At 43.3% G+C, this 10553-nt stretch overlaps 1 protein-coding gene across 7 annotated transcripts in view; it reads left to right on the forward strand.

The window, feature by feature from the left end:
• The window catches only part of STARD9 (StAR related lipid transfer domain containing 9), a 140154-nt gene that overhangs the window by 108304 nt on the left and 21297 nt on the right, over positions 1-10553 (forward strand). For 5 of the 7 annotated variants that reach the window (XM_061430908.1, XM_061430910.1, XM_061430911.1 and 2 more), the window contains 6 exons: positions 8820-8937; positions 9078-9199; positions 9396-9460; positions 9631-9833; positions 9965-10062; positions 10274-10432. In XM_061430908.1, the coding sequence (XP_061286892.1) occupies positions 8820-8937; positions 9078-9199; positions 9396-9460; positions 9631-9833; positions 9965-10062; positions 10274-10432 (765 nt within the window). Of the gene's footprint in view, positions 1-8819; positions 8938-9077; positions 9200-9395; positions 9461-9630; positions 9834-9964; positions 10063-10273; positions 10433-10553 lie in introns of those variants that run through there. The other 2 variants (XM_061430909.1, XM_061430912.1) reach the window with 2 other exon arrangements.

Below are 10553 nucleotides of genomic sequence, written 5' to 3' on the forward strand. Positions count from 1 at the left end.
TTCTTTGGCGTTCAGTTTTCTTTATGGTGCAACTCTCAGATCCATACATGACCACTGGAAAAACCATAGCTTTGACTAGACAGACCTTTGTTGGCAAAGTAATGTCTGTGCATTTTAATATGCTATCTAGGTTTATCATAGCTTCTCTTCCAAGGAGCAAGCGTCTTTTAATTTCATGGCTGCAGTCACCATCTGCAGTGATTTTGGAGCCCAAGAAAATAAATTCTGTCACTGTTTCCATTGTTCTGCATCTATTTGCCATGCAGTGATGGGACTGGATGCCATAACCTTACTTTTTGAGTACTGAGTTTTAAGCCAGGTTTTTACTCTCATCTTTCACTTTCATCAAGGGGCTCTTTAATTCCTCTTCTCTTTCTGCCATAAGGGTCAAATTATCTGCATATTTGAGGTTATTGATATTTCCCCCTGCAGTCTTGATTTCAGCTTGTGCTTCATCCAGTCCGGCATTTCACATGGTATACTCTGTGTATGAGTTAAATAAGCAAGGTGGCAATATACAGCCTTGACTTACTTTTCCCAATCAGGAACCAGTCTGTTGTTCCATGTCCAGTTCTAACTGTTGATTTTTGACCTGCATACAGATTTCTCAGGAGGCAGGTAAGGTAGTCTGGTATTCCCATCTATTTAAGAATTTTCCACAGTTTGTTGTGATTCACACAGTCAAAGGCTTTGGCATAGTCAATGAAGCAGAAGTAGATGTTTTTCTGGAATTCTTTTGCTTTTTCTGTGATCCAGCAGATGTTGGCAATTTGATGTCTCGTTCCTCTGCCTTTTCTAAATGCATCTTGAACATCTGAAGGTTCTCGGTTCACGTACTGTTGAAGCCTGGCTTGGAGAATTTTGAACATTACTTTGCTAGCATGTGAGATGAGGATAATTGTGCGGTAGTTTGAGCATTCTTTGGCATTGCCTTTCTTTGGGATTGGAATGAAAACTGACCTTTTCCAGTCCTGTAGCCACTGCTGAGTTTTCCAGATTTGCTGGCACTTTCACAGTATCATCTGTTAGGATTTGAAATAGCTCAGCTGGAATTCCATCACCACCACTAGCTATATTCCTAGTGATGCTCCCCTAAGATCCACTTAACTTCACATTCCAGGATGTATGTCTCTAGGTGAGTAATCACACCATCATGGTTATCTGGGTCATTAAGATCTTTTTTGTATAGTTCTGTGTATTCTTGCCACCTCTTCTTAATCTCTTCTGCTTCTGTTAGGTCCATACCATTTCTGTCCTTTATTGAGCCCATCTTTGCATGAAATGTTACCTTGGTACATCTAATTTTCTTGAAGAGATCTCTAGTCTTTCCCATTATATTGTTTTCCTCTATTTCTTTGCACTGTTCACTTAAGTAGGCTTTCTTATCTCTCTTTGCTATTCTTTGGAACTCTGCATTCAAATGGATATATCTTTCCTTTTCTCTTTTGCTTTTCACTTGTCTTCTTTTCTCAGCTATTTGTTAGGCCTTCTCAGACAACTATTTTGCCTTTTACATTTCTTTTTCTTGGGAATGGTTTTGATCACCACCTCCTATACAGTGTTACAAACCCTTGTCCATAGTTCTTCAGGCACTTTGTCTATCAGATCTAATCCCTTTAGTCTATTTGTCACTTCCACTGTATAATCATAAGGGATTTGATTTAGGTCATACCTCAATGGCTTATTGGTTTTCCCTACTTTCTTCAAATTAAGTCTGAATTTTGCAATAAGGAGTTCATGATCTGAGCCACAGTCAGCTCCTGGTCTTGTTTTTGCTGACTCTATAGGGCTGCTCCATTTTTGGCTGCAAAGAATATAATCAATCTGATTTTGGTACTGACCATCTGGTGATGTCCATGTGTACAGGCATCTCTTGTGTTGTTGGAAAAGGGTGTTTGCTATGACCAGTGTGTTCTCTTGACAAAATTTGTTAGCCTTTGCCCTGCTTCATTCTGTACTCCAAGGCCAAGCTTGCCTGTTACTCCAGGTATCTCTTGACTTCCTACTTTTGCATTCCAGTCCCCTATGATGAAAAGGACATCTTTTTTGAGTGTTGTTTCTAGAAGGTCTTGTAGGTCTTCATGGAACTGTTAAACTTCAGCATCTTTGGCATTAGTGGTTGGAGTATAGACTTGGATTACTGTGATATTGAATGGTTTTCCTTGGAAATGAACAGAGATCATTCTGTCATTTTTAAGATTGCACCCAAGTACTGCATTTGGGACTCTTTTGTTGACTATGAGGGCTGATCCATTTCTTCTAAGGGATTCTTGCACACAGTAGTAGATGTAATGGTCATCTGAGTTAAATTCATCCATTCTGGTCCATTTTAGTTCACTGATTCCTAAAATGTCAATGTTCACTCTTGCCATCTCTCGTATGACCACTTAAAATTTACCTTGATTCATGGACCTAACATTCCAGGTTCCTATGCAATATTGTTCTTTACAGCATCAGACTTTACTTCCATCACCAGTCACATCCACAACTGGGCATTATTTTCACTTTGGCTCAGCCTCTTCATTCTTTCTGGAACTACTTCTCTGCTTTTCTCCAGTCGAATATTGGGTACCTACTGACCTGGGGAGTTCGTCTTTCAGTGTCCTATCTTTTTGCCTTTTCATACTTTCCTTGGGGTTCTCAAGGCAGGAATACTAAAGTGGTTTGCCTTTCCCTTCTCCAGTGGACCACGTTTTGTCAGAACTCACTACCATGACTTGTCCGTCTTGGGTGACCCTCCATGGCATGGCTCATAGTTTCATTGAGTTAGACAAGGCTGTGATCCAAGTGATCAGTTTGGTTCAGTTCAGATCAGTCGCTCAGTCGTGACTGACTCTTTGCCACCCCATGAATCACAGCACTCCAGGCCTCCCTGTCCATCACCAACTCCCAGAGTTCATCCCGACTCATATCCATCGAGTCAGTGATGTCATCCAGCCATCTCATCCTCTGTCGTCCCCTTCTCCTCCTGCCCCCAATCCCTCCCAGCATCAGAGTCTTTTCCAATGAGACAACTCTTTGCATGAGGTGGCCAAAGTACTGGAGTTTCAGCTTTAGCATCATTCCTTCCAAAGAAATCCTAGGGCTGATCTCCTTCAGAATGGACTGGTTGGATCTCCTTGGAGTCCAAGGTACTCTCAAGAGTCTTCTCCAACACCACAGTTCAAAAGCATCAATTCTTCAGCGCTCAGCCTTCTTCACCGTACAACTCTCACATCCATACATGACCACAGGAAAAACCATAGCCTTGACTAGACGAACCTTTGTTGGCAAAGTAATGTCTCTGCTTTTGAATATGCTATCTAGGTTGGTCATAACTTCTAAGCGTCTTTTAAATGCTTAAAAGACGTTTAAACTAAGTAAGCGTCTTTTAGTTTCATGACTGCAGTCACCATCTTTAGTGATTTTGGAGCCCCAAAAAATAAAGTCTGACACTGTTTCCACTGTTTCCCCATCTATTTCCCATGAAGTGATGGGACCGGATGCCATGATCTTTGTTTTCTGAATGTTGAGCTTTAAGCTAACTTTTTCACTCTCCACTTTCACTTTCATCAAGAGGCTTTTTAGTTCCTCTTCACTTTCTGCCGTAAGGGTGGTGTCATCTGCATGTATGAGGTTATTGACATTTCTCCCAGCAATCTTGATTCCAGCTTGTGCTTCTTCCAGCCCAGTGTTTCTCATGATGTACTCTGCATATAAGTGAAATAAGCAGGGTGACAATATACAGCCTTGATGTACTCCTTTTCCTATTTGGAACCAGTCTGTTGTTCCATGTCCAGTTCTAACTGTTGCTTCCTGACCTGCATACAAATTTCTCAAGAGGCAGATCAGGTGGTCTGGTATTCCCATCTCTTTCAGATTTTTCCACAGTTTCCTGTGATCCACACAGTCAAAGGCTTTGGCATAGTCAATAAAGCAGAAATAGATGTTTTTCTGGAACTCTCTTGCTTTTTCCATGATCCAGCGGATGTTGGCAATTTGATCTCTGGTTCCTCTGCCTTTTCTAAAACCAGCTTGAACATCAGGAAGTTCACGGTTCACGTATTGCTGAAGCCTGGCTTGGAGAATTTTGAGCATTACTTTACTAGTGTGTGAGATTAGTGCAATTGTGTGGTAGTTTGAGCATTCTTTGGCATTGCCTTTCTTTGGGATTGGAATGAAAACTGACCTTTTCCAGTCCTGTGGCCACTGCTGAGTTTTCCAAATTTGCTGGCATATTGAGTGCAGCACTTTCACAGCATCATCTTTCAGGATTTGAAATAGCTCAACTGGAATTCCATCACCTCCAGTAGCTTTGTTCATAGTGATGCTTTCTAAGTCCCACTTGACTTCACATTCCAGGATGTCTGGCTCTAGGTGAGTGATCACACCATCGTGATTATCTGGGTCGTGAAGATCTTTTTTGTACAGTTCTTCTGTGTATTCTTGCCATCAGTTTGGTTAGTTTTCTGTAATTGTGGTTTCCATTCTGTCTGCCGTCTGATGGATAAGAGGCTTGTGGAAGCTTCCTGATAGGAGGGACTGGCTGTGTGGGAATCTGGTCCTTGCTCTGATGGGAGGGGCCATGCTCAGTAAATCTTTAATCCAGTTTTCTGTTGATGGGTGGGGCTATGTTCCCCCATGTAGCTTGGCCGGAGGCTAAACTATGGTAGGAGTAATGGTGGTAATGGTAAACTCCTTCAAAAGGACTTATGCCAGGACTGTTGTATTCAGTGTAAGAGTCAGAATTAACAAATTGGATGAACACCTAGGCAAAGTACTGAATGAAAAGCACTATGAAACAGTGAGGTAAAACACATTACTATTTGTATAAATTAAAACTAAAATTTGTATAAATTAAAACTACATACATGTAAAACAATCCTTTTGTAAGAATACATACAAACAAAAAGATGTAAAGAAGTCAGGATAATTTAAGGTGGGTGGGGGAGGGAAATTGGGGATGAGAGATTAAAATATTTTTAGAATTACCTAATTTTTTAAAATGGAGTATAATGATCCTGTGAAAATGACAAGGCCTGGTGTTTGGCAGGATAAGCTGTTTGAAAAATTTCTTCTGTGGAAAGTGCTCTGTTGAGATCAGAGTTCAGCAAACTCCTTTGGCTGTATCTGGTCCACCAGTTGTTTCTGTAAATAACATTTTACTAGAATATGGCATCTCTCATTTTTTTATGTGTTCTCTGTGGTCGCTTTTATGGTATAGTGATAGAGGTAAGTCGCTGCATCTATTAAAATGGTCCACAAAGCCTTAGATACTTACTATACCCTTTACAGAAAAGTTTGCCAACCTCTGTTTTAGATTTTCCATCTCTTCTGAAGTCAGTTTTTTTTTTTTTTTTTTTAACTGTTTTACAAACCTTTATTGGAAAGGCTACAGACTTTGTATTGCCACTGCATTTCTTTTGCTTGAAGTGTTGTGGGGGAAGTAACCTTGGATACAAAACTACTACACTGTTGCATCTTGCCCAGGCTGGTTGTGAAAGTTTTTGTACAATGGAGGTAGAGTGGATAGGGCAATAATTTAAACCTCACAGGCCTTGATTAATGTCAAGACCTTTTTTTTTCTTCAGGTTCTAGAAGACCTAGAAATAGACTACAAGTACTACAAATAGGCTCAGGGATGGCATATTTAAAATTTTTAATTTTCAGTTTTCTCCCATTTGTCTTTTACAAACGTATCTACAACTCATCTATTTTTTCCCTAAGTGTGTTCTAAAAATATCTACTCTGGAAATGAAAAGAAGATAATAGAAAATGAAAAAGCAGTACATCCTTTTCATAGTAGTTTTACCTGATTTTTCTCATACCAGCCTAAGAGTCTTACCTTTCTGTAAAAGAATAGTAATCAATGCTTCCCCCAGTCTCAAATATTCAACTTAATGGAGACAAGAGAATCTTTAACTTAACATTTAATGAAAACAGAGCATCTTAACAGGTTAGTTTTGATTTGAACTTGTTAATTTCTGCCCTTTAAAATAATTAATTCCTTCTTCCACTGATAATTTCGTAGTTTTTCCTTGTCTCAAGGTCAGCAATTTTGTAGGATGTGTTTGTCTGCTGTTTTCTCTTGATTAGATTGTGGTTATGCATTTTTGGCAAGAATACCACAGAAACTGTGTCCTCTCGGTTGGGGTTGCCAGACAAAGCAAAGAAAAATGCAGGATACTGGCTATTTTAGAATTTCAGAGAAACAACAAATAGCACTGTGGTGTATATTCCATGCAATGCCTTATCCTCAGTATTTCAGAGGGTACTTGATGTCATTATGTCTTGTTAGTGATGTTAACCTTGAAGTTATGGTAATGGCTAGAATCTCTCCACTGAACGTTAATATTTTTCTCTTTATAATTAATAAACATCATGGGAAAGATAGAGACCATGCAGATATACTATTTTATCTCAAATTTTTGCCCACTTATTTTAGCACCCATTGGTGTATGCCTAAAAAAATTATTGATGTGGTGTTTTAATGGCAATTTTGTATTTCCCTAATTTCTTCTACATTTATTGATTCTTCTGGTATTTCTTTAAGGTAGTATTATCATTTCTCTCCCTATTTAGATTTATCCAATTATTTATTTTGTTCAGTTTGAACTCATAAATATTTCATTCTATGAGTTATAATCCAGTATTATCATTATTAATTGCCCAGATTGTTCCAGATTTTATTTTTTGGAGTTCTTTTTCTTTCAGATTGAGTCTTATGCCCTTTTAACATGCCCATCCTTTCTTAGCACTTCCTTTAGTTCATTTATTCTTTTGTTGTTGCTGTTGTTATAACTTGTTGACTTTTAGTACATTCACAGAGTGGAATATCCATCAACACAATCAATTTTGGGATATTTTCATTACCCCAAAAAGGAACCCTCTACCCTTCTTAGTTATTACTTCCCAAACACACGATCCCCAACTCTTTGTAAGCCATTAATCTACTTACGTCCTGCCTCTATGGATGTGTGTATTCTGGACATTTCATATAAATGGAATTATACAATATGTGGTCCTTTGTGACTGGCTTCTTTCAGTCATAATGTTTCCAGGGTTTCTTGATGTCCTACAGTTGATATAACAAATTACCATAAACAGAGTGGCTTAAAACAACTGAAACTTCTTCCAGAGTTCTTGACCCTGGGAGTGTGAAATCATGGTGTCAACAGGGCCATGCTGCTTTTGAAAACTCTAGGGGAAGAATCTAAAGTTCCATGCCTCTTTCTGAGCTTCTGGTAGTGGCTGGCAGTCCCTGGCTTGTAACTGGATCACTCCAGCCTCTGCCTCTGGCATCACATGGCTTCTCCCCCTGTGCCTCTCTGTCCCTATGTCTTCATGTGGCCTTCTTATAAGGACACCTGTCATTGGATGTAGGTCCCACTCTAATCTAGTAGGATCTCATTGTAACTCAATTACATCTGCAAAGACCCTATTTCCAAATACAGTTACACTTATAGAGAGCAGGAGTTAGGACTCCAGTGTATCTTTTTTTGAACCCACGCACGGTTCATCCACACTGTAGCATGTATCAGAATTTCATTCCTTTTTATGGTCAAAAATATCACACAGGATGATTATCATATTTATTTGTCCATTCATAAGTTGATGGACATTTAGTTTGTTTCCACTTTTTGCCTACTATGAATAATGCTGCTGTGAGAGGGAGGTGCTCAGCAAGATGTGGACTGGGACCTGTTCGCTAGACCCAGGCAAGTGGGTTCTGAGGGGATGGAGGCAGTAGATGGCAAATGGCGACAGTCCTTTCAAGTCTATGAAGAGCAAAGATGCCTATAAAGGAAGGTTTTAAAGGTGGGAGAAATCTTTGCATGCTTAAATGCTCATATGAAGAATCTAGTGAAGAGGAAGAGGTGGAGGCAACAAGTGAAGAACGAGGTGATCAGTAGTGAAAAGTTCTTAAGAGGGTGCCAAAGTATCTCAGTCTGAAGCAGACTGGATGTTGCAGGAAGAAGAAAGGAGGTGAAGATGGAGACAGAGTACCTCTGTTTACGTCTTCTTGTGTTTAAAGCAGCACAAAGTTAGGAACTTATGATAGAGGTAGGATGGTAAGTGCCTGTTAGATCCGGCGGAAGTCAAGGGTTGTGTCATTGAGGAGCTGCTTGCAGTAAAAGTGGGGTCTGGCTCCCAATTTCCTGATGATGGGAAAGATTGAAGGCAGGAGGAGACAGAAGACAACAGAGGATGAGATGGTTGGATGGCATCACTGGCTCAATGGACATGAGTTTGAGCAAACTCCGGGAGATGGTGAAGGTCAGGGAAGCAAGGTGTGCTGCAGTCCATGGGGCTGCAAAGAGTAAGACACAATTTAGTAACTGGACTGGAACTGGTTCCACATTACAACCTTGGGCTTAGCCATTGGACATGGGGCTGGGGCCAAAAGTCAAGCTTTTCACAGCCCATCACTTTCCCTCCCCATCCCACCTCCCAGTTGGGCTTTGTTTGCTGCTCACACTAAACACAGCTCCAGCCATGGCCTCATTCCAGTTGCTTCAGTGGGCAGAGGGTCCCCTCATCCAGTGACCCCTGGTACCTCTCAGGCCCCAGTTAATACTGATCCCTGTTGGAACTCTTTTACAAGCAACCTTGAACTTGTGACTTGAAGGGCAAGGAAACTCTCCAGGGACTGGTTTCTATTGCTCCTGCCTTCTTGGGGGCATCCAGCTTCCTGTAATCCCAGTGGGGATGACCTTTACACTGGAGCCTTTATGTTGAAGACTGTGCAGTTCAGAGGCAGAGATGATTCCGCACTGGCTTTCTGGTGTTCTGCTCTCTTGCTCCCTTGGCTCTGGTCCTGAGCATCTTCTCTTCTGCAGGGCGACACAAACTTGCCTGATTCCAGAGACTCCTGGATAGGGGAAGTGCGGGGCCGCTCTTCAGTGAGGAACAATCAGCTGAATCTGGCTGGCTCTGCCTGGAAAAGCTTAGCCTACAGTGAGTAGTGGGGCAGGTACCTGCCTTGTGTGGGGACTTCAGGGCTGAGGTCTGCTAGATCCTGGGGGGTTGCTGTCCTTCAGGATGCTGGTGCTGCGCCAAGGCCCTGATGCTCAGGAGCCTCCACCTATTCACTGTAGGCCGCAGAGCCGCCTTGGGCAGTTGCTGCTGTTCCCCGTCCAGCCTGTCCAGCCTGGGGACCTCCTTCTCCTCCTCATACAAGGATTTGGCCAAGCACATTGTGGACCTCTCTATGGCTGATGTGAGGTTTCCTGCAGCAGACTCTGCTCGGTGGGGAGGGAGGAGGAAGAGGGGAGGAACAGGGCAGACGAGGGCTTCTTCAGCAGCTATCTTTACAAAAGGGGCAATTCAGGGAACACTGGCCTGAGGGACTCGTCCAAGGGCCTGCTTTGTACCAACTGTGCCCACTAATCTGGGTGTGGTCACTGTGTCCCCAGGTAATGGCTGCTTGCTCAGATAACCTGAACAACCTCTTCAGCTGCTGGGCAGCAGCCGGCTGGAAGTAAGTTGCTTTGCACAGTGTCTTATTGTTGCAGCCCTGGTGGCCTTGTCTCTTCCTTTGCCTTCTCCACCCTGGCTTCCTTGAGTGCCTCACCTGAACTCTTCTTTTGTGACCCTAGAACTCAGTTTTTACCCCGTCCTCTTCTTCCCCACCCTTGGTGTCTCTGCCAGCCATCAGGGTGAGGAGCAGGAGGTGCAGCTGTACTACAAGATGTTCTCTTCTACCCGGCATGGCTTCCTGGGGGCTGGCGTGGTGTCCCAGCCATTGTCTCATGTGTGGGCAGCTGTGAGTGACCCCACCTTGTGGCCCCTGTACCATAAGCCCGTCCAGACAGCAAGGCTGCACCAGCGGGTGACCAACAGCATCAACCTGGGTGAGCCCCGGGAACAGAGGCAGCGCTCTTGGGAGGCTGGGTACTCAGGCTTGGTCTAGTGGGGTGTCAGGCTGTACAATGATGGGGTGTCACAGGGCACCTTCTGACTTTCTGCATCCCTGCCCCTCCAGTGTATCTGGTGTGCAATACCACCGTGTGTGCACTGAAGCAGCCACGGGATTTCTGTTGTGTCTGCGTGGAAGCCAAAGAGGTGCCTGCCTTGCTGGTGGTAAAGATGTGGGAGGAACTTGGGCTGGCGTGTTGTGAAAAGCAATCTCTGTGGGCATCCCGTCCTCTGGGTGGGGAGGAGGGCAAATTGGACATGGTGTGTGGCGGTGGGGAGGGCCTCAAAGGCTGGTCTTTCCACGGTACTGCCTGCACTGGAGCCTGTCCCTGGTGGAGCCACACTACACAGGCTGAACTCACACTGCTGTTTCTAGGGGCAACTGTCTATCATGGCAGCTCAGTCTGTGTATGATGCATCCATGCCGAGACCCAGCAGGGAGATGGTCCGAGGGGAGATCCTGCCCAGCGCCTGGATCCTGCAGCCCCTCACTGTGGAAGGGAAGGAGATCACCAGAGTCATCTACTTAGCCCAGGTGATCCACCTCCTGCAGCTGGTCTCACAGCATGCCTTGATTTGACCCCAGCCTCATGGGAGCTTACTGTAAAGCTGTTCAACATCCTTTAGGACCCAGGACCTGTGGCCTGAGGCTGGAG

This window comes from Bos javanicus, chromosome 10, assembly GCF_032452875.1.
Source record: "Bos javanicus breed banteng chromosome 10, ARS-OSU_banteng_1.0, whole genome shotgun sequence".
Classification (NCBI taxonomy): Eukaryota; Metazoa; Chordata; class Mammalia; order Artiodactyla; family Bovidae; genus Bos; species Bos javanicus.